Genomic DNA, 20,456 nt, shown 5'->3' with positions numbered 1-20,456 from the left:
CTGATTAGAAGGTACCTTAGAAAAAAAGAAGATTCTCATTGCCATTTCTGCAGCTCTGTGAAAGTCAGTAATTGAATGGTTGTGATAAAAATATAGTCTGTCAAAGACCTTACCCGTTTCGCAAGTGGGTCCTGAGTAACCCATTGGGCACACACACTCATTGGGACGAACACAGTAGCCATTGTTGCGACAAGACGGATTGCACACAGCTGTGAAGGACAACAGCAAATGTAAGCCCAGAACAAGGGATATGTCACAAAGCACGGTAAAGGAGAGGGGGTCAGTCACGTTAACGACTTGCTGCCAGGTGGATTTTTTTTGAGCGAGACAAGATGCCGGGTCATTTTCAAGATTTTCCGTTTTCAAAATTCTTCAAAAAGTCATCATTTCATTTAATGGCCGTTTATACCCACATGAAGGACTCTTTGGGCACTACTTTAAAGCTGACAGGTAAATTCATTGATGTATTTTTTTTTTTTTTTTTTTGCATTGGGGAGATGTTAATTATATATAACAGGTTTGCCCTTACCCAACGTATATTAATAAGCACTGTATGCTCAGTGCTTGTCCGAGAGCTTGCGAAAAAAACCTCACAAGCTTACTCGGGTGGGACTCGAACCCACGACCTCCTGCTTACTAGTGCAGATGTCTTAACCACTCGACCACCGAGCTTGCCGGGATCGGCTGGCCGGTCCGAGTCAAATGAAAAGTCAAAGACTGCTCAGTCTTTTGTGCTGAGCATGGTCTTTTGTTATAAAGCCCAACTTTGTTGTCCCAGTTCCAAGCTCTCCGGCTCTGCATATTATGCCTATGTACTCGAAAACGGTCGCCTGGCAGAAGTGGTTACCAGTGTTCCCCCAACCGTTACAGATTTCTGCAAGTGTTTCAACACCCCAAATATATTTTACACATGTGCCTGTAACAGACGGCAGTTGAGTGAATGAAACAGCAGACTACTGTTATGCTTGCACAAAGATGTTAGTCCATTTTGGACGAAAAAAAATTTACCCATCAGTTTTGAAAAGATGTTGATTTTATTTCAAAACAGAAATTCTTCCTTGGTATCAATCCAGTGAAAGCACTGGCAGAACAAGCAGGGAGGCCAAGGGGGCTACTGGCCTCCTTCCCCTACTTTTTCGACTTGGGGGTAATACCCACTTCCCACTTTTGGCAAGTCCTTTAAAACCCTCCTATGCTGAAGTCACTCTTTGGGTCATTTGGTAAACACCTCAAAGAAGCACAGCTGTGTTGTGTTGTGCACTGCACTAACTGTCCTTCAAAGGAATATCAGATTGCACTTTTGTGCTGCCCAAGAACTGTGCTTCACTGTTTCATGTGCATAATTATGCAGTAAACCAAATGCAGTGAAGAGGACTGCACAAAAGACCCTGGGTCATTTTGTGCTGACAACCTACTGTGTACACACTGAACCTGTGCATGTTTGAGCTCCATATAGAAACTACATGCTCACCAGTGACTGTGGGCATTTGTGCACATTTGTGCTGTAAAACCATAGGAGGGTTTTAATGGCTGTTGCATGACTGTCTATTAACAAATGCCTCCCCCCACCTCATTGAAAATTGTTCCACTGCCATTGAGTCATAGCCTCTACACCGATACAAACTAAGAACAGGTTGTGAAGGCTCAAGGTATGGCAACAATGTAAAAAACGTCAAGGAAACACTGCTTACATGATTAGATTTAACTTACTTGCCCCATTTGCTGTGTTTTGAACCATCTACATAATTACAACATCTACGGTACTTGAATGAGAAGGAAAGTTGCTCTAATAGAGGTAACAAGGGGCAAAGATTGTGATAGGCTGTCGTTCAATACTTAAAGAACTTTGTAGGACCTTTTGAAAATTAAACAGCATTTCAAGAAATGAAGTATTCTAACTGCTATCATGTCAAAAAAACCTACACCTGTTTACAATCAGAGAAACAGAGCTCTCAACCACTAATTTGAGCAACGACATCTTAGATTTGATTTAAGATGTAGCTCAGGAGCTATTAGAATGCAACGTTAATCCTTATTGATGATTTCTCATTCAATTTTGATGGCTGTTTCCTGTTTTGATACCCTATCAGGAAAGTGTGTCAGTGATTCGTTAAATTCCAAGACATATTTATATTGGAGTTTAGAGGGGGAAAGTCAAGACTTCGACAAAATGATAATATGAAAGAAATGATATTTGACTTCTATTTAACTTTCAAATGTATTGAGCATGAAGAATGTTTAAAAGTTTTAAAAAACTTTGCTCAGTTCCAATCATGTTCATTTTTAACCACATAAGGAAACAATGCTCAAGTAAACTAGATAAACCCCAAAATGTCTTTAGCTAACAGTTTAGATAACGCATATATGAGCAATGACATCAATTTCATCCAAAATGGCTCATTTTAGGGAAAGTATTATGGGGCCATTTGTAGATAAGAAGTACCCACCCTGGTGACAGCGGTATCCTGCATAGCCCTCTCGGCAGACACAACCCCTGGAGGGGTCACAGGTCATGCGCCTTGGGCAGCCCCAACGACAACGAGAGGGAGCTATTTCTGCAGAAGAATAAGAGGGGAAATAAGTTACAGCATAGGTATTTGTCTAGCCCCATCATCAGTGGAAAAAAAATCAGGCACTTTTATTAAACATTTGTAAACAATCCCAGAGGGCTGTGACAAAGTGTTTGGCTCCAGTGATCTGATACATGCAAGTATTTTTCCATGCCCGGTCTTTATGACCATGTAGAGCGAAACCTAGTTCACATCTTGGTATTAGTTTCTCAAATTTTGGCAATCTTATGCCAATGCCAAATTTTTAGTAACAGTCACAGATAATAACACGAAATGTCCATCAAACCATGATAGCAAAAGGATTGGACTTATTGCAGCTAAAACTCTGAGAATGCAGAAAACATGTCTTTATCAAAGTGTGCGCAATTCTGTTTCATGAAAAACCTTCCTCCCTATCGCTGTGAGAAAGTTTTAAAAAGGCTGTTTTAGTGTATGATGCTTACCTCCTCTACCCTTATGTCAGAATCGGAAAATAGGAGTTAATTTACAGAGGAGCACTACTAAAATTTGAAATTATTTCAAATAAAAACATCTCAGATATTGAATGGTAATCGTTACCTTCACAGTGGATGCCATTGCCAGTGTATCCACCGGGGCACTCCCCACAGGTGAAGACTGGGCCTGAGGGGCTGTCTTCTGTCAGACAGGCTACCCCTGGGTAGCAAGGCTGGGAGTCGCAGGGGTCAGCAGGAGTCGAGCATATTGAATCTTCAGATTGGCAAGAAGAGAACACAAGAAGACTATTAAAAAATACTCTCTTTCTAACGATGTCAACATCATAGCAGTTTTCTGACTCAGTCAATCACATTTACTTCCATTACAATTAAATCAATCTTACGCTATGCAAATGCCCCTAGATAAAATCATTCCCTTGTCACAATTCATCCTGTCTCTTAAGGCCAGACTTTGGGATAGGAATCATAACAGAACTTGTGGTTGGACTTGCAAAAGGACTTGACAGAGCTTGTGAAGTTTTGTGCTCCTGGGATTCCCTCATGGAATCAAAAATCAATTCTAGAACTGTTGCATTTGCCAAAGTTTACTGCAAATGCATGGGGCTCGGCTCAGCTGTATACTATGAGCAACAAAATCACCTTGTAAAATGGAACGAGTTGGAAATTCAAGAATGAATTTTAGAACACAAAGCAATCTATCTAGTGTCTTTGAGACAATGCTCTGCTCACCAGTATATCCCTCATCACACTGACAGGAGTAGACGGCATTTTCCTCCACACACCGACCATGAACACATGGATTGGATACACAACCCTCAGTGGAAACCTCGCACAGAGTGCCGGAGTACTGCGGTGGGCAGTCGCAGATATAACGGGGCAGGTCAGCCTCATTGGTCGTATCACTGTCCGAGTCACTGGATGTCGGTATCACACACTGACCGCCATTTAGACAACCGCACAGCACCACTCGCACCTGGCAAAATGGTCAAGTCTTTTGTGTAATCACTATATTAATCAGTCAGTACCATACTTTATCCATAAATAAAACGAAACCAAAAAATACAACAAACCGGTACTGCCCCAAACTGATCCAACACATTTATTACATTCATCTGAGAATTAGTGAATATCTGACACACCAAGGTAATTGAGAAAACCAAATCAAAACAGCATATCCTTCTCAAGGAACACATTCAATGTTTGAGTTATTCTTTTAAAACCCCTCTTAACAGTGAATTATATTTCTGGCCCAAAGTTAACAAGCATATGTCTTCTTGTAGTTTATGCTCAGAAGTTACAGCACTAATCCACCATTCCAAGAGTTTAACCAAAATTACCGAATAAAAACTACCTATACATACGGAACCCAAAAGTCAATCTACCTGTAAAATGGACAATGCCGAAGCACCACAGTCATCGGTTATCACGACAGCAAAGGAATAATCCCCTTGACTTGTCGCTTGCCATGTGAATGTTCCATCGGGTGACACAACAGCATCGCTGGTATTATCCTGGGCTTCAACGGCATACAAGACTTCCCCTCCTTCAGGGTCTGTGGCCAAGATCTGGTATTTGATGGTGTCGCCCACAAAGAACGTCAACGGAGGGGCGTCTTCAGGAACTGGTGGTTGGTTTTCTAAAGGCAGAGAAAAATTAAACCTGTCCAGTTCTGTCGCTGGGATAACCTGTTCAATGTTGCAGGCAGCTTGATCGCCCAGTAACTCGATGACTTTCATCCCTTTCTCCCTAATTCAGTCCATTTTTGAAGGGAGAAGGGGCCAGCAACCACCCCCCATTTCCCCTTCGTGAGGCCCATTTGCAAGAAGCGAGAATTTCAATTAAAATTTGTTAGTACTCTGATTGGAGTATTTGAACACTAGGTTAAGCAAATCACTTGTTCTGCACAATACTGTTTGAAGCATTGTGGATCTAGTGAGAATGCCGTGTTACTGAAAGGATGTGATTCTGTAAATGATATAGTTTTTTAACTGAAAGGCAGGTTGATAAATAAAAGCACCATAGCTTTGGAACAGTTACCAGTGTTAGGAGACCACTCATCCACGCTTTGATCCGGGATGCATTGCATACACTGATCCTCTGGCTTGACTTGACCTCGCTGGTAGCACAAGGAGTCTATCAAGCATGCACCTTCCTGTTACGGCAAGAGAGTTGGCAGGGTAAAACAACTTCTCTATCTTGAGACCAAATCCTAATACTGACTACTTATTGTAACACTTTAAATTAAACAAGATATCCGTTATCGGCTTGTGACATTACCAATTTCACTATCATTGTAACTTTCAGTTTTAGATGCATCTTTGGGGACTCTCCTAATCAGTTAAATCTTTTATACCGGTAGCATTGTCAAATCAACTTTCTCACAACTGGCCTATTTAGAATTCACAATACCACAGAGAGGTTAAAGTAGTAAGATCATCGAGTAAATGCAATTAATACATGCCCATGATGGAACCAGAATTCAAAGGGGGAGATGGTTGTTGATGTTGACACATGCAGAAACCAATGCCCTTTGACATGCAATGAACCAGATGTGTGCAATACCGCATGGCATCGTCAAATTTTCAAACCATATTTGCTAGCTTTTCATTCAAAAGTGGAGAGACAACACTCTCATTTCTAAGCATTTATTGCAATTAAAACAGTGTCCAGACAATCAGGTATAGTTTATAGCCGTCCACACGCAGGTGTGGTTTTGTAAAGACAGCACGGGGACGAATGGTAGGCTCGTTCCTGAAACTGACTGATTCTTAAGGACTAAGATTAATGAAAACATATCCTCTCTACCTTCAATTCACATGATCCTGTCCAGTCGCATTGTTGGCAGTGCGAATCGTAGACAGTGAACAGCAACTCGGAGCTCATCTGTGAGTCTCTGTAAGACATCTAAAATGCCCAGATATAAATTTAGAAAGCAAACAAAAAGCCTGGGTCTATAAGCATAAGAGGAACTACTTTAGATCTACAAGGTTCAAAGCAATGGGGATTTGAGAATAGCAAAGAAATGCTACATGATGAAATTCTGATCACAATAATTTTCGGAATATAAGCTGCCCGGTGTATAAGCCGCAGTACGCAAAACTCGGCAAATTAAGATTTAAAGTCGGTGTATAAGCTGCACTGGTGTAAAAGCCGCACTGCAGCACTGACGATCCAACCATGAAGGTCATGTTGAAGCGCCAACACAGCATGTTCAGTACGTCAATGGTTCCACTACATGTGCAATCCTAATAAAAGTAAGCAAACTGTGAACAAAAGTCACCGTAAAAGTGAATTTTGAATCCTCAAATTCAATACTTTTTGCCGGCTCGATGGTGGTCGATGGCCCTATGTGGGCCGTGCATCAGCTTTTGCCTGTTTTCCAGCGACCAGCAAAAGTTATGCGGTTGGATCCGGGACATACAAATCTTGGTAGCTGGAAGTCAGTTAAGTTGAAAGACTGTTTTATCTCGTAGGCCAACTGAATTTTTTACCAAAAAAAAAGCTTTTAAATAAAGAAAATACCTATATAACTGTCCCCAACAATACATCCAGTTATCTCAAGGTTTTTGTGACACCGACCAAAACAGACCGTCAAACTGCTTCAAAAATGAAAAATCAGCCACAAGACCTTGGTTCAAGTCATCACACTAGAACCGCTTGTGTAGCGTGCATTCTGCATGCAGCATGGCACACACACACTGCGCGCACCACCGCGATCACACAAACCCAGTTTTCAGGCCAGCCTGGCAGCTACCACAAATCGTTTCATGGACTCTTTCCAATAACCATGTGACCACAGAAAGTGTTGTCATTAGAAAACCTAAGTAATTCTGTGGCATGTCAAGCTGAGCATGGTCGGCGAAAAGACAAAAGATCTGCCACATGAAGGTATACCACTGAAGCGGTTGATTTTTATTTAACGGTAGAAAGAAATCTTTAGGTTACAACAATAGAAAAAATCTTAGTAAAATGATTATTTGTCAGCAATAAATACTGCATGAGATTGAATAAAAAGCGGGAAAATAATTACTAAAAAATGTTGTCACAGCAGAGCAAGTAAAGTTTTAGATTTCATGTATGTGTTTCGTGACTCTATGACTTGGAAAACTCCATTAATAACTCAAATTTTTATTTATTCTCCAAGGTTTGAGTTTTCAGATGTAAACAACAACCGATGAAAACATGACTGTGCCACCTGCATGTGGTACGCGTGGCCGGGGTGTGGCTTTTATGACTAATTTTATCCTGCAAAGTTTGCCGTATAAGCCGCAGAGACATTCTTCAGTGTGAGAATCAACATATAAGCCGCGGCTTATATTCCGAAAATTACAATATGTCTTGAAACAGAAATAAGGCCAAGGCGGGCAAGATTCTACCATTTGTGACCAGCTCCACAAAAATGGGTATTATGGGACTTATTTTCAAAATGAGTTACATACACATTTGAATTGGTTACATCATAAGCTTTAATCTGGTGTAGGTTTGATCCCTGTGGCATTTTGCAATCTGGAGATATATTGATTTTTGCATAATCATATACACATTAACAGAACTACTTTCAGAGATAAAGCCCTTTAAACACAGGAAGAGGAAAAAGAAATCAGCCAAGAAGAAAGTCTCTTGATACCCTTAGCAACAGAAGGTTTCTTGTATGATTTGTGAAAGCACTGATATAATAGAAGCCAAAAAACCAAGAAGTAAAAAATCACCCTGTCCACATACAAAAGCCCTCAGTGGGAAACAGCACGGTGTCCCTTACTATCCGTTTCGCAGAGCGGGTCACATTTAACACTGTAAGATATGTGGGTTGCCCACACACCAGTCAAAGAAAGATTTGTAAGATTCTTGTGAGTACTCTGCGCCATACATTCACAAACAAGGTATTTTTGAGGTCTGAAACTACTCCAGTGCCACAATTTGACTAATTTTAATATCTGACAACTTGGTCTTTTTCACAGAGTCTTTCTTGATTGTACTTAAGGTATACTTACCTTTATTTCCCACCGTGTCACGGACTTATCCACCGTTCCACCACCTGAGACTGACGGCAGATGGCATAGTGCAGACCGCCTGTTTATATAAGTTGCTGAGCTCTGAAAGACAGCCCTTTCAACACCAGAGCTCTGTATCAGATTGAAACAAAATGGAGGCATCACTCAAGATTGTTACATCAAGTACACGTATCGTTAAATATCAAAATGAATCAATTTCAGTTTTCTTTTTAGCAGTCGTTGGGTTTATTACTTAAAATGCGTGGCTTTGTTTCCGTTTAAGTGTTGGGGTTTTGTCTTCTCATGCTTGCTTTTTGAGAATTCTAAGCCAAAATAACTACATGTAGTCAATATTTGGACTTCAGGATATTTCATAATTAGGAGGGTCATCCTCTGAACCAAGAACAAACAACAACTGGTTAAGCTCAAATCCTGTTAATCCTTTAATACAATTTTGCACAATTCTGCTAACAGAAAAACGCACGGTTCTAAAAGAAATCAGCTCGAGAGTCAACATGAAGCTATTTTGGAGAACATTCTTCACAGGACCTGATTTCCAGAAACATGAGAAAATCTTTGTTGAATTCTGCAAGAATCCACAGAAATATTTTTATATTATTATTGGATAGTACAAACACTATTTCATATTTCAGAAATTAAACATTGGTAAAGCATTAAAAAATATAGGTTAAAAGGAACATAAATTTTGAACTTATGGTCAAGGTCTGAGACCATTTATGAATTACTTGGCTTGGCCCGGTCCATGGAATCATTTGTAATTTCAAATTACAGCTAAGTACTTTGGACATTACCTAATTTTTCGCTCAGCAAAATAATGCATTAAGCAAGCATCAGCAAGGAACCAGTACAGAGCAAACTGCAACACAAGGATTCTGCCTGGTATATAACCTCCTCCTGCTGAGCAGATATTTTCTGTGCTTGGACGCTTTGATAAATTATGTATACCCAGGTGTGCACTCATGTTATGTAAAGATCCTACAAAGATGTGCACATTCTGCTGAAAATTGGCACTTGTCACACCCTCACAAACTGATGTGTCCTTCAGATTAAGCTCTTTTGAGAAATACTATCAATGGTCCCCAACCGGAGTTCATTGCAATCAAATGGTTGTCATACTCACTTCTAGTCTGGTCAAGTGGCATTCCATCGCTCGTCCTTCCTGGAACTCTCTGGCAGTGACCCTGACACGGCGACAGCTCCGTGAACGCCAGTCACACAGGCCATTGTTCTCCAGTCGGAGTATCTCCGGAATATCAACTTTTGTAAGAGAGGAACATAGAGCATCAAATCCACGAAATTAATCTCGTTGGCCAATCAAGCATGAACCTTTCAATGTCTATGGTTTATCTCAGTTCTTTTATTTATAAGACAGGATGTTGGGTTTTCTGAATCTGTGAATGGTAACCCTGAATATTAACTTACTTAGTTAACAACAGTCTACTCTTAAAGTTTGACTAACTGGTTGAGAATGCTATAAACATCTTCGAAAACATCTACAGGTTTTCGGTTTGTAATATGATTCAGTAAATTTTGCTGATTTTTTTCTCTGTAAACATAACTTGAAGTAAGGGAAAGTTTTCAGCTTGGACATAACTTCAGCAATTACACTCACCATTAGACTGGCTACAGTCATGGGAGGAGTACCCAGCTTCACACACACAGCCCAGCTTAGAGCAGACTCCGTTCCCGCTGCAATTCTTGGGGCAGTTCAGGGCCCTGACGATATTCTCTGGTGGAACCATATCCATTTGAAGTTCTAGAACATTCAACTTCCACAGCGTCCTGTCGCTGACCACGGCCGCCTCGCACTGGTTTTCCAGCAGCGGGATGGCATGGTCGCTCCAGAATATATTGTCCGTCATTTGTATGTCACCAAGGCACACTTCGATTGCATCTTGGATGAACATGTCGGTCCTCAGCGTGTCCATGCCACAAGCTAGTCCTAGTGAGGAGTTGCGTATAGTTCTCTCGCAAATCTCAAGCGCTTGTTGTTCTGTGATGCCAGTGGTAGTGGGCCACTTGGTAACGACCGCTTCGAGGTCAGTGGGGACGTGGTCTGGGTAGAAGAAGTAAGTATCAATCAGGGGTGAGCCGAAGTTACCATCGTCAGGAATAAAGAGGGGGGATTCTGGTCCGAAGTCACCAAAGTTGGGATCACCACCAAGGTCCAGGAAATCAGTGAACCGTTTTGTAATCTTGTGCTCCTGAGTAGAGTCCTGATGAGCATCAGTGGCAACGGTTTTGGGGAGTCTTTCGATTTCAGTGTCTGCCCGCTTGACTCGCGGTTCCCAAGGAAACGTGACAACGTTGTTGTACATGGAGGTCATGTCCAGCGACTGAACAATGTCTGTCCTGGACACACCCTCATTCCCCGTGCACAGTCTCACGCAGTTGATGCTGTCAATGCATTCCAGATCCTCTGAGGGAAAGAGGCTGTTGGCGCCAGCGAGCATCGACAGGGAGCAGGAACAAGACGGAAGCTGGAGAGGGAATGGAACGGTGGTAGGAACCGAATTGAACATCCCTCCATCACGTAACCTGGCCAAAGAAAGCAAAGGTAGTCTTGAAAAAAAGGAAATTACAACCAAATAATAATTCATACTTGCTCTCTTTTTTTTCTTGCCACTTCCAGCATATAAGCTACGCTGCCAGTTTAGCTTACCTAGTGAAAGTTGACTTTTTTGTAGGCCACCTGCATACTATGGAAATTAGTTTCTGTTTATAAATTCTCAAGTGGGTCTCTTTTTGTGCACTTAACACAGGCAGGGTTTGGCCAGACACCAAGGTGGGGTCAGGTGGGATAATGTAGCACAACTGGATAGAGTTATTACATTCAGGAGGTTTGCCTGCATGCGGACTCTACATTTGGGCTACGATGGCAATCAGGCTTGTTTGAAAGCCGGGATTTGTTGAGGTGGTGGTCTTGATGAGTCGCTTACGATGGCACTGGCAGTAAGCACGCTCGTGTCCTCACACAAAAAGATGAAGTGCAGTTTGCAGAAATGACTCATAATTCATGTCTCCATGTTCTTTTCCACTCATTATCAGTAAGGTAGCAGCACGAGTTAAGCGGATGAAGTGGTGTTGACATTTCAAGTTACAGGGGTATTTTTGTACATAAATGCCTATTTGTTTGGAGAGAATGAAAAATGTCTTCAAGATAAGCGGAGTTTTGAGTTAACCAACTTTGAGCTATCAAGAGTTTACTGCATTAGCTTTCAGTGCGTCCTTACAAATATCTGTGCACCCTAGACAGACGTTTCACCTCAGTTATGCCACTGTTTTCAGTAAACACACACCACCATCCTGAGAAACTCACCTCCACTGTTCCACAAATTCATTAGCCTGCCTGTGCTTCATGACCATGTTCATCGTTTCTCCGCGGGTGTCGTGGAAGTCGTTGTCAGGATTGCCGTCAAACGTTCCACACAAGCCAAGCGTTTGGTTGAAGTCAACAGAGGGCGCCTGCACAGTGATGCTCATCCCCCAGTCAGCGATGTCGGCACGGACAAAGCCACCAGACGGGAATTCAATCTAGGAATGATAGACATACATGATTTCACCAGGGTCCAGAACTCAGCACACGGTGGGTACAAATGAGGGAAATACACCACTTCTAGATCTGTTCCTCTAGACATTGATTTTTGGAAGAGAACTTTTCAGCTTGCCTGAATGCTATCACACACACAACATCAAGCTATCCCTTGGCTCAACTCCACTTGTTCCATTTGTTTCCTTTGCCAGATGCCAAATACATGCATGTGGAAATGTACAGAAGTGGCACTGTTACACAGAACTGTCAAGATTTTTTTAAAATCAATTTGTTTCGAGAGCAGCCCCACTTCAAGGTCAAGTGCTTCGTGGTTTAGTCCTCTATCTTTCCCCCACTTTTCAAAATATCACCCGGGACAATTTTTCTCAACATTTTTGGTCTTTCCTCTATGGTTCCAAAATCGTCAATCCTGGTCTGCAAGTGAGGTGGTCAAGTGTTTTCTCATAGATGTTTTCAAGAAATGGAAGATCTGTACCGGCAGCCAAATATTCTGCTCTTAATCAAATAAAATGAAAAAATGATTCTAATCCAGTTATTTTTAATGGAGAAGCCAGCTGGGGGATTTTGTGTGTTTTTTTCCAAACCTAATTTTTCCAAAATGCAGACTGCATTTTGCTGATACTTTTGCATCTAAAGCAGCTCGCCAATGCACTAACGGGCAGGATAGGTCTTAAACCTGCTAGAAAATTGTCAGAAACAAGAAGTAAAAAAATACTTTTAAAACTTCTTGGGAATAGAAAAACTTTTAAAAAAATAATAATAAAGTGAAGAAGAGGGAGCCAGAGGGGAGTAGAAAATAGTCGATGTTTTCACTTGGCCTTACCGTTATTTTGCTTCCATTCCTTGCCTCCTTCACCTTGACCCCGTCCGACAAGGGTAAGGGACTCCTGATCTTGACCTCTGCTATCGTCTCAAAGACGCTGCCATCACACATGTCGACAGAGATGACATCGTTGTCTTCCCTGGCGACAAAGCCGCAGTTACAAGACACCTGGTCTGATGAGCCTCCGCAGTTCCAGATTCTGTTATGAACCTATTCATTCCACCACCACCATACAATACATAACTTTTGAAATTCCCAGTCTAAAATTCAACAATCTATTTGGCATTAAAGTAGGCTATGTGAAAGTAAATTCCATGGCAAATTCTATATTTTGTTTCCTGACCTTTTGAATTGTAAGAAAGTAATAATTACTCAACAAAAACTATCTCTAAAATGCCAGAATTTCCAAAAGTGGGTACATACCTCAAATTCTCTGACCCGACTCTTGACCAGAACATACGTCCCAGTCTTGTAGAAGTCATATTTCCTGTGAGAAAATCAACAAAGTTGACACAGGATAACCTATTCAAACCTCTTTCGAAATAGACACATCACAGACTTCAAACAAACACAGGAATTGCTTTGGGGTTTTCTCGGTCTTGGTCGAAGAGGTTATTCTCATTATGTTATCAAATAAATCTGTTGAAGAGACAGCTTGTCGCATGGACACAGAACGGTCATAATAAACATCCACTCATGTAGGGAGCAAAACATGAAATATCTGTGACCTACATCACACTAAACTTGCTTCCTTACTATCAGTCACTCTGTGATAATCAAGTGCCACACTTTAAGATGAAGTAAACTGAACTCCAACTTACTTTCTGTCAAACGTGATGAAATGTGGTTCGGTGAAGGCATAGCACTGTGCAGTTTGGACGTCCTGCACTGTAACCTATGATTGGGAAAATATTTACAGTAATTTAACTTTCAGTTTCTCAAGGAAAAGTTTTCACTCACTGTTTGAGCAATATCTAAAATTATTATGAAAGGTGAGTTGGACTATGTTTTTTCCAGTAAAATCATTCCAATGAATTGGAAAATTTTGTTCCTAGGCAACAGCTTTTGATTCTAATCAAAAACGGGCACAGCCAACCTCTACATCTGCTGGGTCAAATCCATCCCAGAAAGGGTCAGTGCTGGTGATTGCTCCAGTCACGATGGTGCTGGTCCGCCTCCCGTCGCGTGTGAAGTCTGTTACTGCAGTGACGAGCACAGAAGCCCGTCGGCATCGCGGTTCCAGGCAGACCCGCGACCGAAAGTCAATGAAACATTCTGACAGGACAACATCAGGTCCAAGGTGAAATTCTGAGGAGGGATAGGAGAGGGGCACAAGAGCACTAATGTATGTCATTTCAATCTGGAAAAGAATGATTTTTAAATCAGTCTTAAACAGTTTCAAAACACAATCTCAGTATACAATATCGGGGGTTGCTAAGTGAGAAACATTTTCCTTTGGAAATTCTGAAATGTAAAAAATAGTTTTTTATGTTTTACTAAGTTTATAATTTTCCTATGGGGAAGCACAGGTCTCTAATTGAGACATAACATTACAAGCCATATCTAAAGATGCTTTGGTCTCTAAATAGGCTGGTGGGGTGTGAGGGTCGATAAATGTCCAATTTTAATTGATATTTTGGAATGCCAGAATGGATTCATTTATGTTGTGTTTATTCCACTTAAAAAAAGCTCAGAATAAGAAGTAAAAATAATGTTGAAATGAAATTTTAGATAATCAATTTGATTGCAAAATGTGTTCCTGCAGCCGTGATGAGCCCGCTAATCAGTGTCAGCAAGGAAAGCTACGTACCATTGTTGATGGTGGTTAGTGCTACCCTGATGGAGCAGGGTGCAACCTTGTCTGCACACATTATGGGCATGGTGCTCTCAAACATCAAGAAGTGTGGTTGGCCATTCTCCATGATCTCCATGCTCATTGGGGAAACCTTCGTGGCAGAGAGCCAGGGAGGAAAAAAAAACTGGTGTCAACAAGCTGAAAAATAAGCAACAAAGTTGGCACGACAGGAAGTGTGGATCGGAGGAACAACTGGCCAAATTATAAAGAGACCTTAATGTCTTATTTAGAGTTGACCTCTATTCCCATGCGAAAACTGGTTCCCCAGATGCACAAGTACATCGCCTTGACACTTGCTACCAAGGTTGACTAATTGTCAGTGAGTAGAAGGAAATAAGATCTTTTAAAGCCCCATCTTCTAGCACACGTCTGTTGCATTTGTCAGGCTTCACTGAGAATCCTAGGGCCAGAGGGAATAGTACGGAACTTATATATGAGATGTCCACACTGTCAACAACTCTTTTCTATCACTTGAATGAAACGGTATTAAACATATCCCCTCGCTCACCTTAATTGTAGCTTCAAATGGATCACTGTCTACTGCTGGGCTTTTGAGTTCTCTTGTCTCATTAAAGAAAGCTTGAACAGAACAAAATATCTGTTGAAAAGGAAACAAATACTTCAGACCTCTGAGGGATTTCACTACAGACCCCAATGATTCCTTCTGATACAAAGTTTAACTTATTTCTAGAGGGCAGCTGTTACACTGAGCAGCGGACTACAAATTTGCGTGTTTCCAAGAAGTAGGGATTTCCTCACTCGGGAAGGCAGCTGCACGGAACTTTCATTGACTGATTGTCTAACTAATTGCTTCACTCAATCTCCACTAAACTTTGCCGAAAGGATGTCAAGTCAATGTCTGGACCTTGTTGAAACTTCAGCAAGGAAGAAATCATGATCAGTGGGTGCAACCAAGCTTCACTGAAAGGCCCCGAACTGGTCTTGGGGATAATGGGATGCACATGGTTGTTTACAGAGCAGTGGACTCAGGTTTCTGATATAATGTAGATCATGTGCTGTCAACATGAAATGGGAGAGGGGAGTGCAGACAAAGGGGCAGACAGACAGTGTGACACACTGCTACACACATCCCAGTGAATGACTTCGAGTAAACTGTGAGTTGTATTTTGGCTCCAGCAACGGAACGACCCTCCAATGACCTGAAAGGGTATTGGTGACCAACCATATCTGGACTGACTGTTTTCATCAGCCAGATACCACAGAGGAATAAAAACATGTGGTACTGAGTCGCAAGGGCCAGTTTTTTCTGGTAGTCATTGACACCACCGGCAGACCAAGAAGGAAGAGCCATACACGTCACCATCCCTTCAGAAAGTTTGGGAGATTAAATGCCAATCTTCACAGAATGTTACCAGGCAAGATGGAATGTTGAATGATTTAAAGCTTGGTGTGTTGCAGGGGTTGAAATGTTCACCGTTTGTGATGGTGAAACCATGCAAAGATGTCTCTCCGTTTGAAGCATGTATCATTTCACTGTGCTATTGCAAACCTTTTGTGGTTTACGGTTGCAAGGTTGACATTTCGGTAATTTCTCGGCCATTCAAATTTTATGCCCCGGGTTTCATTTCCCACCCAAGGCGAAATATGCCGATACGATTTTTCCCAAAATGCTTACATTCGCAGCATTAAAATTTCCTTCCACCAGAACCAGTGAGTAACTTGTCGTTGTCTACTTCCATGTACACGCTCATCAATCAGGCAAGCTTGCATTGAATAAGCTACATGTACAGTGCATTTTGGAGAAATCCCTATAGTTTTGCCAGTGGACACAATTCAAATAATAACAGCACTGTCTCCATTCACTGAAAATGGTTCAGGAATCTAGTTTGGTAGAATTATTTTTATGAATTTTAATCCTTTAACAACAATAAGGAACGGTCAGAATTCGTCTCCATTTTCAAAGTGGATCCCTGGCAGGTGCCTGATACCTGTCACAAGTTTGAGGGAGGTAGCCATAATGAATAAAGTAATCACCTCCCAGGTTGTAAAAAACATAAAGCTCTTCAGATGGAAATAAACACTATGGAAGATTTGAAAGACTAATAAAGGCTGAGCCCAGGAGTAGTACTCAACTATTTCATTTCTTACTTTCCAGAAATTGCAAAGGTGCTCCCGGCACTTCCCAAGTTCAAACACACACAATATCCCCTTCCTTTCAATCCAAGAGTTAACTGTGACTTGACATCTTGCAGTGATTCATGGCCATGAGGCTCTGCAAAGCAGAGCAGGAAGGGGGATGGAAACTCTTTGAAAGGAGAGGTTGACGGATATATGGCTGAGAAAACTGATCAGACTTGTACAGCTGTATGCCCTGATGTCAAACGTGACTTAAATATTACGATATTTCCCTCTGTTAATTACCGTAACACCTGTCATTATCAGAGCTATGTTTTCCTCCAACTAAAAAAAACAACTTCCTTAATTTCCCACATCTAAAGTACTCTTTGCTATGCTTCTTGGATAACGTTGAAGAAATGTTCTTCCAAGCACTTCAGACAGACTGTACGACTTAAAAAAAAAACCAAAAATCAGTTTGTGAACAGCGCTCTGCAACAAACTGAATTTCAGTGCCTTGGAAATGCCCATTGAGAAGATCTACGGCATACCTCGTCTCCCATATGGAAATGATCCCTTGGGTTGATGAACACAAAGTTGTCAAAGGTATCTTCTGACCAGACTTTCTGAAAAGAATTGATGCTATCTGCCTGAAAAATTACAGGGGGAAAAAGGGGAAAACACATCATCGCACCTGCCACGAGACAGCCTCAACCAATTTTAACAAGCACAGCAGATTTTTTTCCTATTAAGGGCATCTGGCCATCAATACTGTGAACAGACCACACAAGATGACTTAAATAAAAAAAACTCTGAGACAGATAGTGGTTTATTGAATTTCAAACTGATTACAAGAATGACTATTTCAGAAGTCATAAAAGATAAGGAACTACATTGGTGGTCTTGGTAACCAAGTCAATATCACTATCAGTAGGCCTCATATGAGGAAGAACACCAAGAGTCCAGTGCTCAAAATGAAAGGGAAATACACTTTTGTGGATAGGTCTACTAAATAATGAAGGGCTAAGATGGAATTTTCAGGATATCAGGAATTTCTGTGTGCCATATCACAGATACATACACGTATGAATTAATCAATTAGCCTGACTATGTTTACAGCGTCTGCTGTTGGTCAAAGAAAAGGAAAAAAACATGTTCAGCATTCAAGGTTTGAGAAAATGGGGAAAAAAGTGCGCCTTTCATTTATTATTTTCAAGATGGCTCCCACTTCCATGGGCATATGCAATTTGGAGCCATAGTCATATGCGGACATTAAGAGGCATGTTTTAACTGGAGATCGCAGTCACCAACAGTGTCTAACGCCAGAAAGTAGAAGTTCCGGCTCGCAAATTTTTCCTTTTCTGATCAATCAGTTGACAGTTTGGCCGTTGTTAACCAACGTTTTCAAAGATTTAAAATAAACAAAATTCCCAAGGAAGCTGGAAGGGTCGCTAAACATGCTTTTCCCCCTTGGCCTAAATCTCTTCTGTATCTGTGTATGTCTGCAGACGAACAAGATGAGGTTCCATCAGATGCCGTGGGGCTATAAGTATAAGCCGGAATTACCATGATCCCATGGTAGAAAGACTAACGGTACACCTAGCCCTAATAGTGTGGCACGGACTCTCGCTACTGTGCCACACTAGTGGGGCTAGCGTTACACCGTAACTGATTTACACGTGATTTGGGGGGCCAAACTTCGGCTGAACATTTTGAAAGGTGAACAACTGAAGCATTTCTTACGCTGACTGATAAGAGTGTGCCCACTTGCTGCAACTGGTCCAGGCCAAAACTAGCTCAAAACATGAAAATGTGGAAGCAGCTAGCTTCGGTGGGTTCCCCCAAATCTCAACTTCTTCGTCACGGTTTTGTTTCGTCTTAGGCTTAGTCTCTGACATGACACCGCTTGTATGTGCTTGGACTAAATGACAGCATACAGTTCGATGCTACTCAAGTTCAATGTTTGTTTTTATGTCGTTGAGCGACGAAACCCGAGTCAGAGGGATGATAATCAAAAGAAGCCACCGACAGCGATGGAGCCGGGATTGAAGGAACACAAATCCACAACGGGGCTGAGAGCGCCCTCTGTTGAATCCCAACACCTGTCATTACGTAACATCAATTTGGCAATTTTACCTTGTACCATGACACAGTGTAGCCCTTGAGTGAGGTCTGGCCCGAGTCCAGGCCTTGAAAGGTACACTTGAGCAGCACGTCCTCAAAGAGCACCGGGGTGACGATCGGTAGGCCCAAAATAGCCGGGAAACTCTCTAATATCAGAGTAACAATTTAAGGGCAGTGTGAGAGTACAGGGACAAACAAAAATCCTGATACAGTTTTCAATAACCAAGATGGACTAGTAATAAACCGATTCATCAAACCGCACCTACTACACACAAGGAAACTTAACGCGTCCGAGTCAAAAGTGAAAGCGTCATACATAATTGAATAAGCAACTTCGCACTACTTCCGGTTCAACGTTCCATTTCCGCATAAATGTAATGTAATGTAAATGGCGTGACTTCAGTTGCAACTACGCGTCTCCACAATAATGAACCGCATGCCACAATGCATGTCGGATCTGCGTACGTCACACACCCGTACAATGCACTTGTGTTGAACTTTTTTAACACATGTTGGATATAAATTATGGATATGTGTAATAGCTAAAACATCATTAAGGCGGGGCTTTGGAATCATTTTATTTGGGTGGGCCACTCATTCTCACAACTAACCCAAATCACACGGCCGACAAGAGCAAAAACTTTTAAATAAATAAATAAAACTTAATTGATGGCTTGAAGGTTCGACACCAAGCTGACTCGTGCGCAAGACACAGTAGTCTCGAATACGGTCAACCCAGAAGAGTTGTACCGCTGTAGATACCCGATAAAAAAAATATAAAAATGAGACAGATGGTGTCATTAACTTGCACGCTGCCCAAAAATTCACGTGGAAATTTTTTTTTCATATAAAACGGAGCTTGCCAATGACGCGGCATTAATCTACTGTAGATCAAAGTGACATTGCAGCACTAAGTAATGACGTAAATTCGCGGTATTTTTTTAGGACTGAGTTTTAGAGCGCATTTTCATAAATGTTTGTTGTGTTTCTTTACGAAAACGATATTTTCAACATTAAACGATTTCCTATGCAGTTTTCCCTGGATATCAACACCACACACTATGGTATTAGGGTCAGCGTTTTTCAGTTATCCAGATTTTTGCTTAAATTGTGTTTCAAGTACGCATGGGTCTGCTCGCTTTAAAAGCTACCGGTAGCCAGAGATTGTGGGGTGATTAAGTGCAACAGGTATAAGTATGGGAAAACACTTCATTACGGATTACCGTCACTTTTGAGATTACATCTAGTCCATGGGTAAACGCGATGAAACAGCCCGGAAGTGCCCGTTGACACCCGCTCAATTACTGCTACTTCATAACGATTCGTCAGTATGAAGTAAATCAAGCGCGACACGAGCAAAGGAATTTTCACACCACTTGTATTAATGACTGCCGTTGACGTAACGTGCTAGCAAGATCCAAATCAGAAAGCTAGTGCCGAAAGCCAGAATTGGGGTAGGGGCAAAGGTACAGGGGGAACAGTACTGCACAGGGAATGTTTACTACAGGGCCGTGGCTTTCAAAAGATGTACGATGTCGAAAGTGCGCCGAGACAAATGCACCTTTTTTTCCAAGTAGTGTATAACTGAAATTTCTTTCCTGTTGTTGGAAATGACTAAAACAGGGGTGAGGCGCCACGGTTGGGTCCATGGCGTGACGTGACTCAGACCAGACCCGCTGCGTGACATTTTCATTTTCACACTTCGTACAAGCCTGGCCAACACGAAAGTCTTCAGTAAGTTCAAGGTCACTGTCAGTGTCATCCCAGTCGTGGAGCCACTGGATTCCGCCCGACACTCCACCCTTTCATACGACGGCACCATGCCATTTGTTGACGTGAGCGACCCGCGATGGACACTGTACTCGGCCGGGATAAGTGGAACCTTTCTGATTACCCAAGGGTGAGATTGGAAGAATATGGAAAATCCTCGAAATAATCACTAGAGGTTTTGAAGAGCCCACAGCAGCATAGGACTACGGCACACAGTT

General features: G+C 41.7%; 1 protein-coding gene across 4 annotated transcripts in view; it reads right to left on the bottom strand.

Moving 5' to 3' along the window:
• LOC110991163 (von Willebrand factor D and EGF domain-containing protein-like) overlaps positions 1-20,456 on the bottom strand; it is a 66,115-nt gene that overhangs the window by 9,035 nt on the left and 36,624 nt on the right. For 3 of the 4 annotated variants that reach the window (XM_087134192.1, XM_087134190.1, XM_087134191.1), the window contains exons 5-23: positions 18,481-18,614; positions 16,896-16,994; positions 14,777-14,866; positions 14,224-14,359; positions 13,510-13,721; positions 13,235-13,308; positions 12,837-12,900; positions 12,414-12,623; positions 11,357-11,571; positions 9,650-10,575; positions 9,158-9,294; positions 8,017-8,148; positions 5,831-5,929; positions 5,063-5,177; positions 4,408-4,661; positions 3,755-3,998; positions 3,129-3,278; positions 2,448-2,555; positions 114-209 (exon numbers count right to left, since the gene is read on the bottom strand). In XM_087134192.1, the coding sequence (XP_086990318.1) occupies positions 114-209; positions 2,448-2,555; positions 3,129-3,278; positions 3,755-3,998; positions 4,408-4,661; positions 5,063-5,177; positions 5,831-5,929; positions 8,017-8,148; positions 9,158-9,294; positions 9,650-10,575; positions 11,357-11,571; positions 12,414-12,623; positions 12,837-12,900; positions 13,235-13,308; positions 13,510-13,721; positions 14,224-14,359; positions 14,777-14,866; positions 16,896-16,994; positions 18,481-18,614 (3,495 nt within the window). Of the gene's footprint in view, positions 1-113; positions 210-2,447; positions 2,556-3,128; positions 3,279-3,754; positions 3,999-4,407; positions 4,662-5,062; positions 5,178-5,830; positions 5,930-8,016; positions 8,149-9,157; positions 9,295-9,649; positions 10,576-11,356; positions 11,572-12,413; positions 12,624-12,836; positions 12,901-13,234; positions 13,309-13,509; positions 13,722-14,223; positions 14,360-14,776; positions 14,867-16,895; positions 16,995-18,087; positions 18,392-18,480; positions 18,615-20,456 lie in introns of those variants that run through there. The other variant, XM_087134193.1, reaches the window with a different exon arrangement.

This window comes from Acanthaster planci, linkage group LG03 (genome assembly GCF_054643075.1).
Source record: "Acanthaster planci isolate LZ-2023a linkage group LG03, COTS_SCS, whole genome shotgun sequence".
Taxonomy (NCBI): domain Eukaryota; kingdom Metazoa; phylum Echinodermata; class Asteroidea; order Valvatida; family Acanthasteridae; genus Acanthaster; species Acanthaster planci.
The sequence above is the reverse complement of the archived record's forward strand: the minus strand, read 5'-3'. Positions and strand labels throughout refer to the sequence as shown.